General features: G+C 33.2%; 1 protein-coding gene across 1 annotated transcript in view; it reads left to right on the top strand.

The window, feature by feature from the left end:
• The first annotated feature begins 1,116 nt into the window (after positions 1–1,116).
• LOC123530570 (uncharacterized) overlaps positions 1,117–14,714 on the top strand; it is a 29,932-nt gene continuing 16,334 nt past the window's right edge. Inside the window, exon 1 of the mRNA XM_053541086.1 lies at positions 1,117–1,257. Within this exon, the coding sequence (XP_053397061.1) occupies positions 1,231–1,257 (27 nt within the window). The 5' untranslated portion in view covers positions 1,117–1,230. The remainder of the gene's footprint in view (positions 1,258–14,714) is intronic.

A 14,714-nucleotide genomic window follows, 5' to 3' on the forward strand; every position in this document is an offset into this window, starting at 1 on the left:
AAATATATTCTCTCTATACCAGTGGTCCAGAAATGCTAGGTTACATGTCTACCTGTTGATGATTTTATACATAAAAATATATTCTCTCTATACCAGTGGTCCAGAAATGCTATGTTACATGTCTACCTGTTGATGATTTTATACATAAAAATATATTCTCTCTATACCAGTGGTCCAGTAATGCTATGTTACATGTCTACCTGTTGATGATTTTATACATAAAAATATATTCTCTCTATACCAGTGGTCCAGAAATGCTAGGTTACATGTCTACCTGTTGATGATTTTATACATAAAAATATATTCTCTCTATACCAGTGGTCCAGAAATGCTAGGTTACATGTCTACCTGTTGATGATTTTATACATAAAAATATATTCTCTCTATACCAGTGGTCCAGAAATGCTAGGTTACATGTCTACCTGTTGATGATTTTATACATAAAAATATATTCTCTCTATACCAGTGGTCCAGAAATGCTAGGTTACATGTCTACCTGTTGATGATTTTATACATAAAAATATATTCTCTCTATACCAGTGGTCCAGTAATGCTATGTTACATGTCTACCTGTTGATGATTTTATACATAAAAATATATTCTCTCTATACCAGTGGTCCAGTAATGCTATGTTACATGTCTACCTGTTGATGATTTTATACATAAAAATATATTCTCTCTGTGTCAGTGGTCCTGTAATACTAGGTTACATGTCTGCCTATTGATGATTTTATATATAAAAATATATTCTCTCTCTGAGCTCCTAGTTAATTATTTTAATGCGCATATTTCACCATTGCGTCAAATCAAAACTGACAGCGGTCATATTCTAATAACAATGATATTCGTTTTTTATTTCTGAACAAATCATATAAGTTTGAGCGGTAACATAATTTACTATCTAATATTCGAGCACAGACCAAAAAAAAAGACAACAGACTTTTAGTCTTGTCTTGTTACCGTTAAAGAAGTCTGGTTTTACAGTTGACCCGTATAACTTCCGTACCAGTTTGATCAACTTTATTGTATGTGTTTCTTAGCATTTAGTATGACAAAACACTGTGTGCTCTTTACCGTTTACCATTTTAATACAGTATTGATTTCCACATTTATAAGTTGATTTTATTCAACTGAAAGTCGAGACTTGTGGTCTTTATCATATATTCAACGGAGTAAAGTCGAGTGACTGAATTTTAAAAATAGATTTGAGCACCAATAACTTTATGTGATATGTGGGAACTAAAACGGACCTTGTTGGTTTGTATTTCTTTGTTGCATTAGATTTTATTAAGTTTCAGAAACTAATTATCGCTCTTGCCAATCTTCATTTACCTGATACTCTTTTTTATTCATATTGTTGATATCTACTTTAAAAGAATTAAAAGCTAAACCATAACACACATGGATGTATGAATTTGAATTTGAATTTGAATTATAACTATTGTCTCAAAATCAAACCAAGAGCTTAACCCAGCACAAATCAAGATAAAGTGATACAAATTCTTTCATTATCTCGATCTTTTAATTATATGCTTTAAAGTACAACAGTTTACAATATAAAATTTACAATGTTTAAAAGTTTTGAGATAGAAAATTTGGAAACTCCTCAATCCGCTCGACAAAAATTAAAATTTTGCGGGCTCGGTGTCAATTATTTTTCTTAATTCAAATATATATACCCTTGTAGTATATACACATAAGTTATCTATTGCAAAATTAACAATTTCATCATCATATAAAAGATTCATGTCCATACTTGTACAATATAAAATGAATGTTTCTAAAGAGTTTTCTATGAAAAAGCTGATTGACCTGATATCTAATTGATTGATTACATGAAGTTAAGTAAATTACATGAGTGCCTAATGCTCATGTAATTGTTACGTGTTTTCCATTTGGGAAATCTGTACTCATACAATCAATGTTTTATGGAAAACCTACTTTTTAATGTAACAATGTCAACAGCTTTTGTATGTTTCAATTATTTTCAGAAGATAAATAAAGAACAAAATTTATAGTATTTGTTTTATGGAAACATTAAGATCAATGTCAGCTTGGTACAATATATAGTTTATATATCATAAACGGATAGAATATGGCAAAACTACATATGTTCATGAAATTCAGCTGGACACATGCATTTATACTTGTTTAAACTGTATTTATATTCATGGGTTTCGAAGGTATGAAGACAAAACTACAAAATAAGATATAACACATGTATAACAGTTCGAAACCCTGCCCTTTTAGTTAATATTGAACTGTTTTGATTAGAGTCTACTTGAAAACGTAATAAGGAAACTGCGAAGTTTTCGAATTGCATACTTGATAAAACTCTTACCATATACTATCAGATTCTTGAACGCTGTAAATACGCACTTTGTATTGACGTTTTTATAATTCCAACATCAAATGTGTAATAATGTATATTTCAAATTACATTAAAATTATATGGCATCACTGAGAGGGAGACTTGGATTCTATTAATTTTCAGATCACAAATGAGTCCCGAGGATTAATTATCTCCTTTGCGACCTGACTATCTCTTTCACGACAGAGCTGTCTCTCATAATAAAAGGTGAATACTGTAACAGCAACATGAAATTTAGAATGAACATTCTCGAAATCTATACACACCATGCAACATAATTCACTTCAAGAACATGGTAGTGTGAATGCAAAGTTTATGTGCAGTTTGCATATCCTTCGCTAACATGCAAGGACCTGTAGACGTAATTAACTTTAAGCAGAAAGAACAAAGAACCTTCAAGTTCTTCTGTATCTCCTGAAATTTCATTAAACAGTAAATGTATTCAGGTCGTTTACCACCATTGTCTTTGTCTTGAAACCAGAAACTATCGCAATATTAATCTTAAACATAACCTTATCATTAAACTAATTACAGTACAATTGCGATCTTACGAAAAGGCAAGGGACCGGCCGTTTTTTTCGTAATATCGCATTTTCGTTTAAGCGCAGTATAGGAAATTTCGCTATACAGCACCTTAATACCCATGATATTTAAACATTTGATAATCGTATTGGAGTGCATGTATGCCAGCTATATATGTACATCTGGGTTTACTACAAATCTTATTCGAGTCTGAACTAAGATGGTATCTGGAATGTAAAAAGGGTTGTTTTTTCCACTTTTTATTCACTATACATAAAACATATACATGGTACATTGTTGCAAAGAACAAAAATCGCAATTGCTTATTCCGATTCAGCTACCCTTCACTGAATTGTTCGGAATAATAAAACGACAATTTACAGACGGTCAAGACTTAAATATTTTATCTTCTTTACGCAGTGATTATTTGAGAGGTATATATATATCGAAGCAAGTGTGACTGATATGCAGTCCGTTCTAATAGTTATAGGAGAAAAAATTAACCACTAACTGTCAAAACTAACAAATTGATTTGTTAAAACAAACACAATTTGCCGCAATTTGTGTTTGTTAATTTTATTCGCGTGACGTCACAATGGCGTCTCTCTATCCGGCTCCCGCGATTTGTATTTATATGTGAAATGGATTAGAAATAAAAAAGAAAAGAAATAAACGTAGGTCCAGAAAGAAACCTCCAGTAGTGTCACTTACGAAACTTAAGAGTTTCAGTAAGTCCAGTAGGCGCCGCAAGTCTAGGTTGCGCTGCGGGTCCAATAAGAACAGATAAAGTAGGCATAACAATACATTCGTAGGAGTGCATTTTTCGTAAAATTGCATTGTCGTAAAACCGCGACTGTCACTGTGTAACTAAGAGATAAGAAGGAAAGGAAAGCAATACTACACCTTATCGTAGTATACCGGTTAAATGGCGATTCGTGAATGCACTGTAAATCATTATTAAATATTATAAGAGGTGTGTTTTCCTTCGCCAGTTGTAAAGTTGACCTATTTAAAGACCTAAATGGCACCCATAGGACATTTTCTGCATGCTCACCTTTGAACTGTACGGTAGCTGTCACCCATAGCATTATCTGTAATCATTATGTCACTTATATTTACATTAACAACTAACTTATAAGGTTGTTTCCTTGCTGATTTTCTGACTAGGACTATGGGTGATGTGATTAGTTCGGTATTCAGCTGACCTTTATTTTGCAAATTAAAACCCTCCTCGTCCATGTTTTCCTAGGTTGAAACTTTTGAAAGGAAAGTAAAATATGGGTTTAGGCTGTCGAACAGGAGTCTTCTGTAACTGCTGATTTTCGATGTTACGTAAATTAACAAGATGTGGGTTGGGCAATTTTTCGATACATATGGTCCTTAGTAACGATTTTGAAATTTCTAACCAGTTCCTTTTGTTTGTGATTCAAGCATGGCGTTAATTTTTGTTGATGTGTTTTACTTCTGTTCTGTTGATGTCAAGTTTTAAACTTGTTTCTAAACGTATATTTTAGTGATAGGAAATTGGCGCTTTCGCATAATCGGTATGTGTCGCACACTAATTACTGTTTATGTATGCACCGCTTAGCAAAATCGATGTGTTCCGGTATAGAAACACAGTTCGACAGGTACGTTTTATTTCTCAAAATATTCTGTTAAGTACTATTTGTCAACGTATAAACACGTGTTCCGTCTAAACTTATGATATTAAAGATTCAACTAAACTAGGATTTTTTTTTTTTTTTTTTTTTTTTTTTTTGGCGAAGCCATTTGAAATCACTGATTTTAAAGGTGTGTATTTCTGTTAAGGTGGAATGCGCCCCAAAGTTTTTTGCCGAATATTGTCATGAAATTTATACTGTACAAAATTCAGGATATATGCGATGGAGTTCCGGTTTTACTTTTTCATCATATTGTTCGTGTTTTTTGCTATTTGTCAGAAACATGGCCCCTGACGTCACTTTTCGTGCAACGATCAGTTTCGAGTGTTTTCGGCATTTTTCCTTTCTCGCGCTCTGAATGACATATAAATGAAAAATACAAAATAATTGTCATTTTGCAAACAAAAAATACTACTCAATGGTATAAAATTCAGTGAAATGAAATTGACGCTTAGGACGTCAGTGACGATTTTTTGACGTCAGTACGGAAAAAATCATATCAAGTTTTGCTAAAAATTTTGCCTTAAAATTCAGTTTATTAAAAATCGGCTCGATAAAAAAGCGTATAATTTTGGTATGTTGTTTCGCAATGTGTGTACATCTAGAAGACAGATAAATACTTAGGGGTCACCGACTTTAATTTTTCGCAGTATAACATAAGTTTACCCTCAATCCCACATGGTTTGTGGCTATATGACGTTAGTGTAAAGAAGAATATGTTTCAACTTACACAACTCATGTTCGTGTTAAAAACGAGATGTATTTATCATAAGAAATTTTCACGATATATTCGATCTCAACTTCAGATGCCATGTACTAGTGAAAGGAAACACCTTTGACAAAATGTATATCTTGTACAATTGTCCTTAAGTATTTGACCTGACACTCATCAATCTTCGCTAATATTTTCGGACGTTTTCGTTTCTTGACGCAATATTTTATCCTGAAACGATCTATAATTAAACAAATAACCTTTATAGTTAACCGTCTGACTTCCACGCACGTTACAACGGGTACGGAATTACCGCAGACCATTTTTTTTAAATTCAATATAATGAAGTTTTACCGTATTTGCTTTTATTCTTACAATGTCTTTTGCAACGATTTTCACGAATTCTAATTGTTTTCTCTTGTAGTATCTATTTTTGGGAGTAATTTGTCTTTTTATCTAAGATACCGTTAAAGATTTTATTCGACACTTACTACAAAATATTTTGAATACAAGTATATATTTTTCTTTCAATAAATGAACCATAAAAAAATAAATAGATAAGTGTATTAATTTTCCGTCTTGTAAAATTTGGAGATACAATTTGAAAAGAAAAAAGATATTTGACTGAGGACTTCAACCCACAGCTCCGAGATTGATGGCTAGTCGTTTTGTCCCCGCAGCTACTTGCACATGCGACATTTTTTTAAATCATAAAGAATACTTACACAGTAGTTATTTCTCTATTGAGGGCCAGGTCAATACTTATGGACAATATATCCGCTTTTTACTATCCATTTGTTATTCCTATTGATGGTTTCAAAATGCAGATTCAAAGCTTGAAGAATAGATGTCATTTCTGTTACTAATCTTCTCTGATTTGCGTTCGTGAAAATAGGTACTTAAACATGTTTAAAACATTTAGAAATGTCGTTCATATGTAATTTTATGATCGAGGGTTTGCCTGATTTTACCAGAAATATTTATCGACGCATGTCGGACTGTTGCACCATTTCACATGTATAATCAGCACGAAAACAATATACCAGATTCTATATCTCATATGAAATTAATATTTTTACACGGATTAATTTATTGTGAATCATGAAACTAATTCTACCAATTTAGACATCAATCTCCACATCTCATTCGTGCGAGATTACGAGTTGAGAGAAGAGTCTGTTCTATACGCACAATGCTGAGCAACTGGTATCATTTTTTATATCATTGGTAAACGACTAGCGATCAAAGTCCCGACCTTCCGCAGAGAGAGAGAGAGAGAGAGAGAGAGAGAGAGAGAGAGAGAGAGAGACAAAGACAGTGATGTCATGGTAAGGCAGAGTAGCTAGTCCAGCGTACAGACTTAAACAAGAAATATCTTTAAAAATGATGGTCGGCGTGATGTCACTGAAGCACAAGTTATATATGGGCAGAAACCTGTATTTTAAATATTTTGGCAATGTTGAAAGGGGCCTCTGTGAAGTCTTGTATAAATGAGGACAGTAGTTCTAAAGAAGACTGTGTTTAGGAATTGTGGAGGGACACACGACGGACACCAAACAATCACAAAACCTTACTTTGAGTCTTTGGTGCTTAAAAGATGGTAACAGTAAGCAAACAATAAAATTTAACAGTATCGAACAGGTTGCAGGTAAGTTATGATTTGCACTGGTTAGAAATTGTTGCTGTAATGCAGGGTAAGAGTTAATGACTGTATAAAACAAATGACCTTTTTGTAAAAACAAAACTTAACGAAAGGAAACTTAACAAAACAGAAATAACTTAGCAAGAAAACTTAACAAAACAGAAATATGTCCGGATGAGCAGATGCATATTTGGTTACGCACACCTGTTCAAGTGGTACGCATACAACCCGGTGGTGCTGTACTTACAGAGGTTATAGATGACGAACGCGTTATCATCTCAGTGTCACACATGCCTCAGAGTGAAGTATTTTCATCCTTTCCTCCAATCAGCGCCACTCTTACAAAATCTCTCATTATGGCTGAAAATACCGAGAATATCTTACCAAGCATTCCGATAGGTACATTATAGGCGGCATAAGGTCACACGAGGTCATAAAATCGTGCTTAATACGGCACGCGGAAAAAAAAGATCTTCAGATGACTATTATTGCAGCTGGTTAGACGCAGAGAATTTATTCTTGAGACAGTGTCTTTTCATTACAATCAAGCACAACTGCTGGTCCGATGCAAATTATGGGGGCAAGGGACAGTTAATTTGAAAATTCTACAAATCTGCGCTGATACCAGTGCGAAACAAATCTTGAAAAATCCAATTTTGATAAATTCAAGGCAAGTGTTGAGCGAATGTATTGCATAGACTTAGCACTTTATTGTGTGACATTTTCAGCCTGCCGATTCTGTTGCTTCTGTGATAAAAACGAGTAAAACGCAGGTTTCAGGACACTAAATTTTGAGGCAAAAATGGCCCAAAATGCACACCTTGCGCGACCTGTACCGTATTATCTGCAAACGACTGACCTAAAACACATGCATATTTTTAAAGCATGTGGCCAGACAAAAATAATGGTAGGAAGAAAAGTGTCTCATAATTGTTTACTTTTTCCGCTATTTTGAGCTGAATCTGGATGGATGAATGACCGTTTCCATTTCGAAGACTTTAGACCCGGCCGTCTACACGGTGCTATGAAAATCTATTCATAAATAACCAGTTAAATATAAATGTCTTTAAAGTGCATCTGTCTATTTTATTTAAGAAACGTACCCGGGCCAAATGCGAAACTGGCCCCTGTCACTTAATTTATTTCTTAGCGGGAACCTCCTGATCAAGTGCAGTAAAAAGCTCTGAATAATGGATACTAGAAAAATATTTCATAAAACCCTCACTAGTTGCAGCGTTCAGATTTAAGAAGTACGGAAAAAGTAAAAGCCATATCTGTTTCTCCGGATGCTCTAGATATAGATACAGAAATATAGTTTCGTGTTCACAATCAAAGCACTTGAATTTAAATAATTATAAGTCATATCAAGAAATCAACACTCATAATGCATGTTGATTAACCAATGATAAAAGTCTTTTCGATAATACGAAATGTCGTTTATATAATTTACACCCTTTATCAAATAGCTCATTAAGATATTTCATATCTACAATTCTTCTTTTCGGAACAGGTCCGTAGTCACCTGAATGTTATTACATGTACATGTTTTAAAAATTCGACTTTTTCTCTAACACTTTCTTAGCAAATCTCACCATATGTCTCACAATACTTTCATGTCGATTCATTTCATCTATTCATTCCTAATTTACCGTTCATACATGCAGCTTCGCATATTCTTTAGATTATATTTGTTAAAAAACGAATGATTAAACGTGTCATTTCTTCATGGGATAGGGGTAAAATATCGTCAAATATTGAAAAAACTAAAGTCGGTGACCCCTACGTATTTATGTGTCTACTAGACGTACACACACTGTGAAACAACATATCAAAATTTTACGGTTTTTTATCTAGTCGATTTTTTGTAAACTGGGTTTTAAGGCAAAATTTGTTACAAAACTTGATGTGAGTTTTTCCGTTCTGACGTCACAATATCGTCTCATTACGTAGCATTTTTTTGAATGCAAAGTGACAATAATTTTGTATTTTTCATTTATAAGACATTCAGAGCGCAGGAAAGGAAAAATGCCGAAAGAACCCGGAACTGAGCGTTGCACGAAAAGTGACGTCAGGGGTCATGTTTGTGACACAATAGCAAAAACCACGAACAATATGGCGAAAAAGTAAAACCGGAGCTCAATCGCATATATCTTGAATTTTATACAGTATAAATTTCAGGAAGAAATTCGGCAAAAAAATTTGGGGCGCATTCCACCTTAATATTCTCTATTCATAACTTGTATTAACACGAGTCTTCAAAATGTACATGTTTAAGTGGGTTTCATTAGTGACCCAGTGGTGCATGGATGCTAAATATACTGTTAATGGCAGTTGGTAAGTGGGAATTGTCAATTATATATGGTTTGTTTGAGGTTAGCAAAAGAATTAAAATGATAATTTGACAGACGACAACAGCAACAAATCGTTATAGCTTGTTTCAACAATATCTAGAAAATAGAATCATAGAATCAGATTGTTTTTTTTCAATGAATTCAACTTGAGCATTTTATTGTCCCCTAAATTGATGATTTTGACGTTATGTTTTAATTGAAATCTGGTTTATGGTACTAGACGAGTGTACTGCAGTTTTTCCTACATATACTTTCGGATAAATTTTATTTCGGATGTAATATTTGAGTACTGCAGCATTAAATGTACTTCCTATGTTTAAGGAAATGATTCATAAATTTGTTTATAAGTTATACATTCAAATAATTTATGTGTCATCAAATTAAAAATAGAACTGTATTTGGTACGATAAACATGGATCGACAGCCCTGAAAAGTGAAATACGGCCAGGCAAAAAATCAAACTCAGTCGCATATCGGGCAGTGAAATATATGAAAGACCCCAAGACATACTTCTCAGAAAATCATGCACTAGTGGTTTTGTTGCTATACTGCATTGCAGAACCACAAATATTGGTTCTGACTAGAAACAATATAGTCGAAGTTGCCCTATAAGAAAGTACTGCACAAAGTTAATGCCAAGCCTTGATACAAAATTGAGTATTTCATGTGTTAACTTTTATTTCTATTGTATTTAATATATTTCCGAAATTGTGTGTTGGCACCTCGAAGGATTGAAAATAGTCTTCTTGTATCGGATGGATACTCTTCCACTGGATAAAAACGTAAGAAAATATCATAATGTTTAAGGCAAATGATTTATACAATTAAAGGAACTTTTAAAATACTAATTTATATTAATTCATACTAATTTATAGCATTTAAAAATGACTGCCTCCTTTTTAAAACAAAATCTTATTTATATTCTTATAAATTTTGAGACTGATTTTGTTACTAATAACTAAAAAAATAACATAATTAAAGAGATCATTTTTAAAATTTGACATGTTATATCAATGTCTATTTGCGTTTGATCTCCTTTCAAACTTTTTTTTTTTGCTAACTTGAATATGGACATTGTCTTACAAAGCTGAATAAACTCTAGAATAGGTAGTTTTAGATTCGAAGAGACTTGGGATAAAAATTCATTTCAGGTCAAGAATCTTGAACAGCTGAGATTGTCGTATACACAACCTGGATAGTGGACAACTGATTTTGTGGTGTGCAGAGCTTGTGTGATGGTTAGAAGTAGCAAAGGTATAACGCTAATACTTCATTTTAGTTTTGTTGAGTGTACAAAGAGCCTTTATTCTCACCCTAAATTCAACAACAACTCTTAAATCTAATGACAATTACTCTTGAGTTCAGGCACACACGAACAACACTCGCACACACACACACACTCACACACACACGCACGCACGCACGGACACACGCACGCACACACACAAGGACAAAACGAACAAATACAGGAACACAGTGGGGCACCGCCTTGGATCGGTCAGTGGCAAAACCACAATTGGGAAGCTTTAACCGGTTTATAGTGCACCTAACCTCACCCTTGATTGTACAAGTACATATTAAGCAATATTGCACTTTTCTAACCATGTAATAATACATACTCTTTGTTTGGACAATTGCAGTATCTGATTTTTTTACAAAAAAAGTTAAAGCATTATAGAAATTAAGAAACAACAAGAAATATCTTTAAAAATGATGGTCGGCGAATTGTAATAAGGAAAGAAGTTTATGAATTTTTCATCTAACATTCATCTTTCATCTAACATTTTTCAAATTGCAAAACTAAACACCGCACTTTAACAATTTAAATGGTTCTCTTTTAATTTTTCGCAAAGGTTTCGTAGGGTTGCAACTTTGTTTCGTTTATCCTTAGACGAATAATTACAGCAGTAGTTTGATGAAGATTCATGAAGCGGTTCATGAGAAGAGGTCATTAAACGTGTTTGTATTTTTAGCTAAATTGGTCCCTATCCCCATTTGTAACAAAATAGCAGGAGACCTTACGATATTGTTACACATCAAGTTTGATAAAAATCCATTACATTTTAGTGGTTAATGCGAAGAAAGGCATATCTACTTTTAGCTATAGTGGTCCCTAATAGGGCCCAAGTTCCTATATAAATAAATTTGGAAGAGGACCTTATAATGATGCTCCAGACCAAGTATGACAAAGATCCACCAAGCTGTTCATGAGACGCTGTATAAAGGCATTTCTAGTTTTAGCTCTAGCAGCCCCTAAAGGGGATCAAATGTCCCAGCTGAACAAAGTTGGCTGCGGGCCTAATAAAGATGCTACAAATCAAGTTTGATTAGAATACATGAGAAAAAAAATCAATTAAAGGACTTTTTTATTTATTATTTTTATTTATTTCTAAAATAGGCCAACTGATCCCGCTTTAACAAATGCATCTTCGCTAGTCATGAATCTTTGGACAATGACGTCACACCTATAAAAAAGTGAAGGTCAAGCAAAACATACAATTGTAATTATTTCAATATTTCTGTTTCATAAGCAAAGTTAGATCGTAGTCATATCACATAGATAAATTGTATGCAGCGTACCTTCATTTCAGTGTAATCAGATTCAGTCATTATATAGCATATACATAATAAAACAGAGTTCAATATTTGCATACCATACTAAAGAAAAATATTCATATATAATAAATCAGTTAAATAATTTATAACAAATATATTAAAGCAAACAAGTACTCATTTTAATATGCAATCTGAATAAGTCACAAAAGCAAGAAAGCTTTTCATATACAGACGACAATTGTGACAAGGAAAATCTTTTAAAAAGCACTTTTCTACATAAAAGACTCTTATCACACACTTATTCATGTGATACGCAGACCGTATTCAGCTCTTTCTTTAATTTGATATATGTTGGCATTTGAACAGGTTTTTATCATATTTATTAAACTTACTTATCATTTTGAGATATATTAATATTCTTGCTAAATATACTGAGCGAAAGTTAGCTTTAAAACTGTGAACAGCGTCGTTTAGGATAAACGCTTTGTCTACATTTCACTCAGCGTAGCACAATCAACAGAGTGAAAGAAATTGACACTCTCGTCCAATCAGGCAGAGTGTTGCATAAATCTTCCATTTTGATAAATTATCTATAATGCGTTATCAAGTAGTTTGATTTGCAAACTGAAGTCACGTGGCATAGGTAACGAATTCGTTCTTAGACGGCGTTCGCCGAAAAATATATATTTCAATTGCATTTGTAAGAAATGTAACCAATATTGATGCGTATGCCGGATAATATGTACTTGTAGTATGTTTTATCTATAATTCATAACATACATCATTAATTGCCCTGCCTTACTTTGTTTAATCAAGTTTTCATTGCTAATATAATTATTTGTTTTAAAAAATGAATTGATATTAAATAATTATACTGAATTCTTTGTATGACAGAATAATTATGCTGAATTCTTTATATACACACTATATTCACACCAGCATTTGTAAAAGTTGTGGCGCTTTCGCACTGGTGATGGCGTTAAACAGTAGTGATGGCGCTGTGGCGGACGGTTAGCGTTAGAACGTCTGACTACAAGAAAGTAGTTTTATTCTTGAGAAATAAGATATGATTACAGGGATTGTCATTTACGTTTTTGAAATTACATGTTTGTAATGTCTTAAAGTTTTTTTAGAATTAAGCGAAGCATGTGTGTGAATAGCAATTGAACGACTTATTTTTCAATCACATTATAAAACTTTTATATCTTCAAATATCATGCAAGCACTGTATATCCTTTGCAGATGGGAGTCTCAAGCGATAAGGGTAAAGTAGACAACTCTTAACAATATAAAAGAAGAACAATATCCTGCCAAACATTTTTCTCCGAGGGATTAATTCAAGTGAACACAGTCACCCCACTGAACGCAAGTTCTACAACAAGAACAAAAACTCTTCCAAAATTAAGTCACTCAAAATGGGTTCATTTGTTCACCGATAAAAAGGGTAAAAAAAACCGAAATCACATTCCAAATAAAATAAAAATTTTGATGTGTCAGTCACTTTCAAATCAAGAAACAGATAGAATATGAGATTCCAACCATGACAATGAATATGGAGAAGCACTTGAAAATACTCGGGAAATGGCGAAATGCCACACCTAACTGCATGAACATGGTGCACGTGTCATTAATTAGAAAGATAAGTCAATTGATTCCTTTCTCTTTAACAAAGAGCAAACCAGTCCAGAACTAGTAATAGATGTTCTGGAAATATTTGAAATAGAAAAAATCAGTATAAAAATTGAGTTCCTCTCATTTCAGACTATGTTGTTTCAAGAAGTAATTAAATGATTTAATGCTGATAGAGTTCAGCTAATTAGATATGTATCACGAGAAATTTCCAGTGAGGGAAAATGGCAATGGAAAATATTTTATGGTGGACACTTTCATTTAGGAAATGTTTAGCTACGAACTGTTGTCTTTTCTGTGTGTTTATTATATTTTATTGATTGGAGATGTTTTGGTTGTATGAGAAATAAAGCTGTTCAATTTGTTTAGATATTACACAAGGTAGATGTTTACGTTGGTAGCCACAAGCATTTTATAGTCACAGCGCCACCGCTACTGTTTTGCTCCATCACTGATGCGATAGCGCCACCAAAAACACTAGCAAATTTCTTTTAAGGGAGATTTCGTTACTGCTAATGATTTTCTATGTAGGTATCGCACATATTTAGACCATTGCATGCATGATAATATTCTCATAGTGTGCCTATGCATCAAATTACAGATCGAATACAAACATGTATCAAAAAGAACAATTTCGAGAATCAGGAGACAAGCTCTTGACCATAAATTTTAAAATATTTTATTGAAATTACAGTTATCCTGTGGTAAAATGTTCTTACATTGAACTTCATTCTCCAATATTTAAGATAAATTTCCTCAATAGAAATATAGGACAGAATGTAAGTATTTACAATTTAAAACTGGTGATAGCTGCGCCACGGAAATGTCGACAGCTCTTTTTTTACCAGAAAGTTTTGGTGGTGGCGCTAGGGTTTAGTAGCCGTGCCTTAATACAATCTGCAGGGGGTCTATTTACCTCACTGGAAATTTCATGTCTTAGAAGTACACATTCATTTTGTGCGAATTTACATTGATCTGATGACAATTTCAAAGCTGCAGATAAGAGTCTTGAAAATACTTCCTTGAAGTTTTTCAAATGTTCATCAAATGTTGCATATATTATTTCAACGTCGTCCATGTAACAAAACGTAGTTTTATACTGTAATCCATATAATGCTTTTTCCATTTGTAGTTGGAAACTATTTGGACTGGTTTCATACGCTGAGGTGTGCACAGAAATTTATCCAAAACATGTATTAAATGCAGTGTATTTGGAAGAATCTGAACAATTTTCATTCGAAAAATCCTGATCTGAGATCAATATTTATAA

Source organism: Mercenaria mercenaria, chromosome 4 (assembly GCF_021730395.1).
Source record: "Mercenaria mercenaria strain notata chromosome 4, MADL_Memer_1, whole genome shotgun sequence".
Taxonomy (NCBI): domain Eukaryota; kingdom Metazoa; phylum Mollusca; class Bivalvia; order Venerida; family Veneridae; genus Mercenaria; species Mercenaria mercenaria.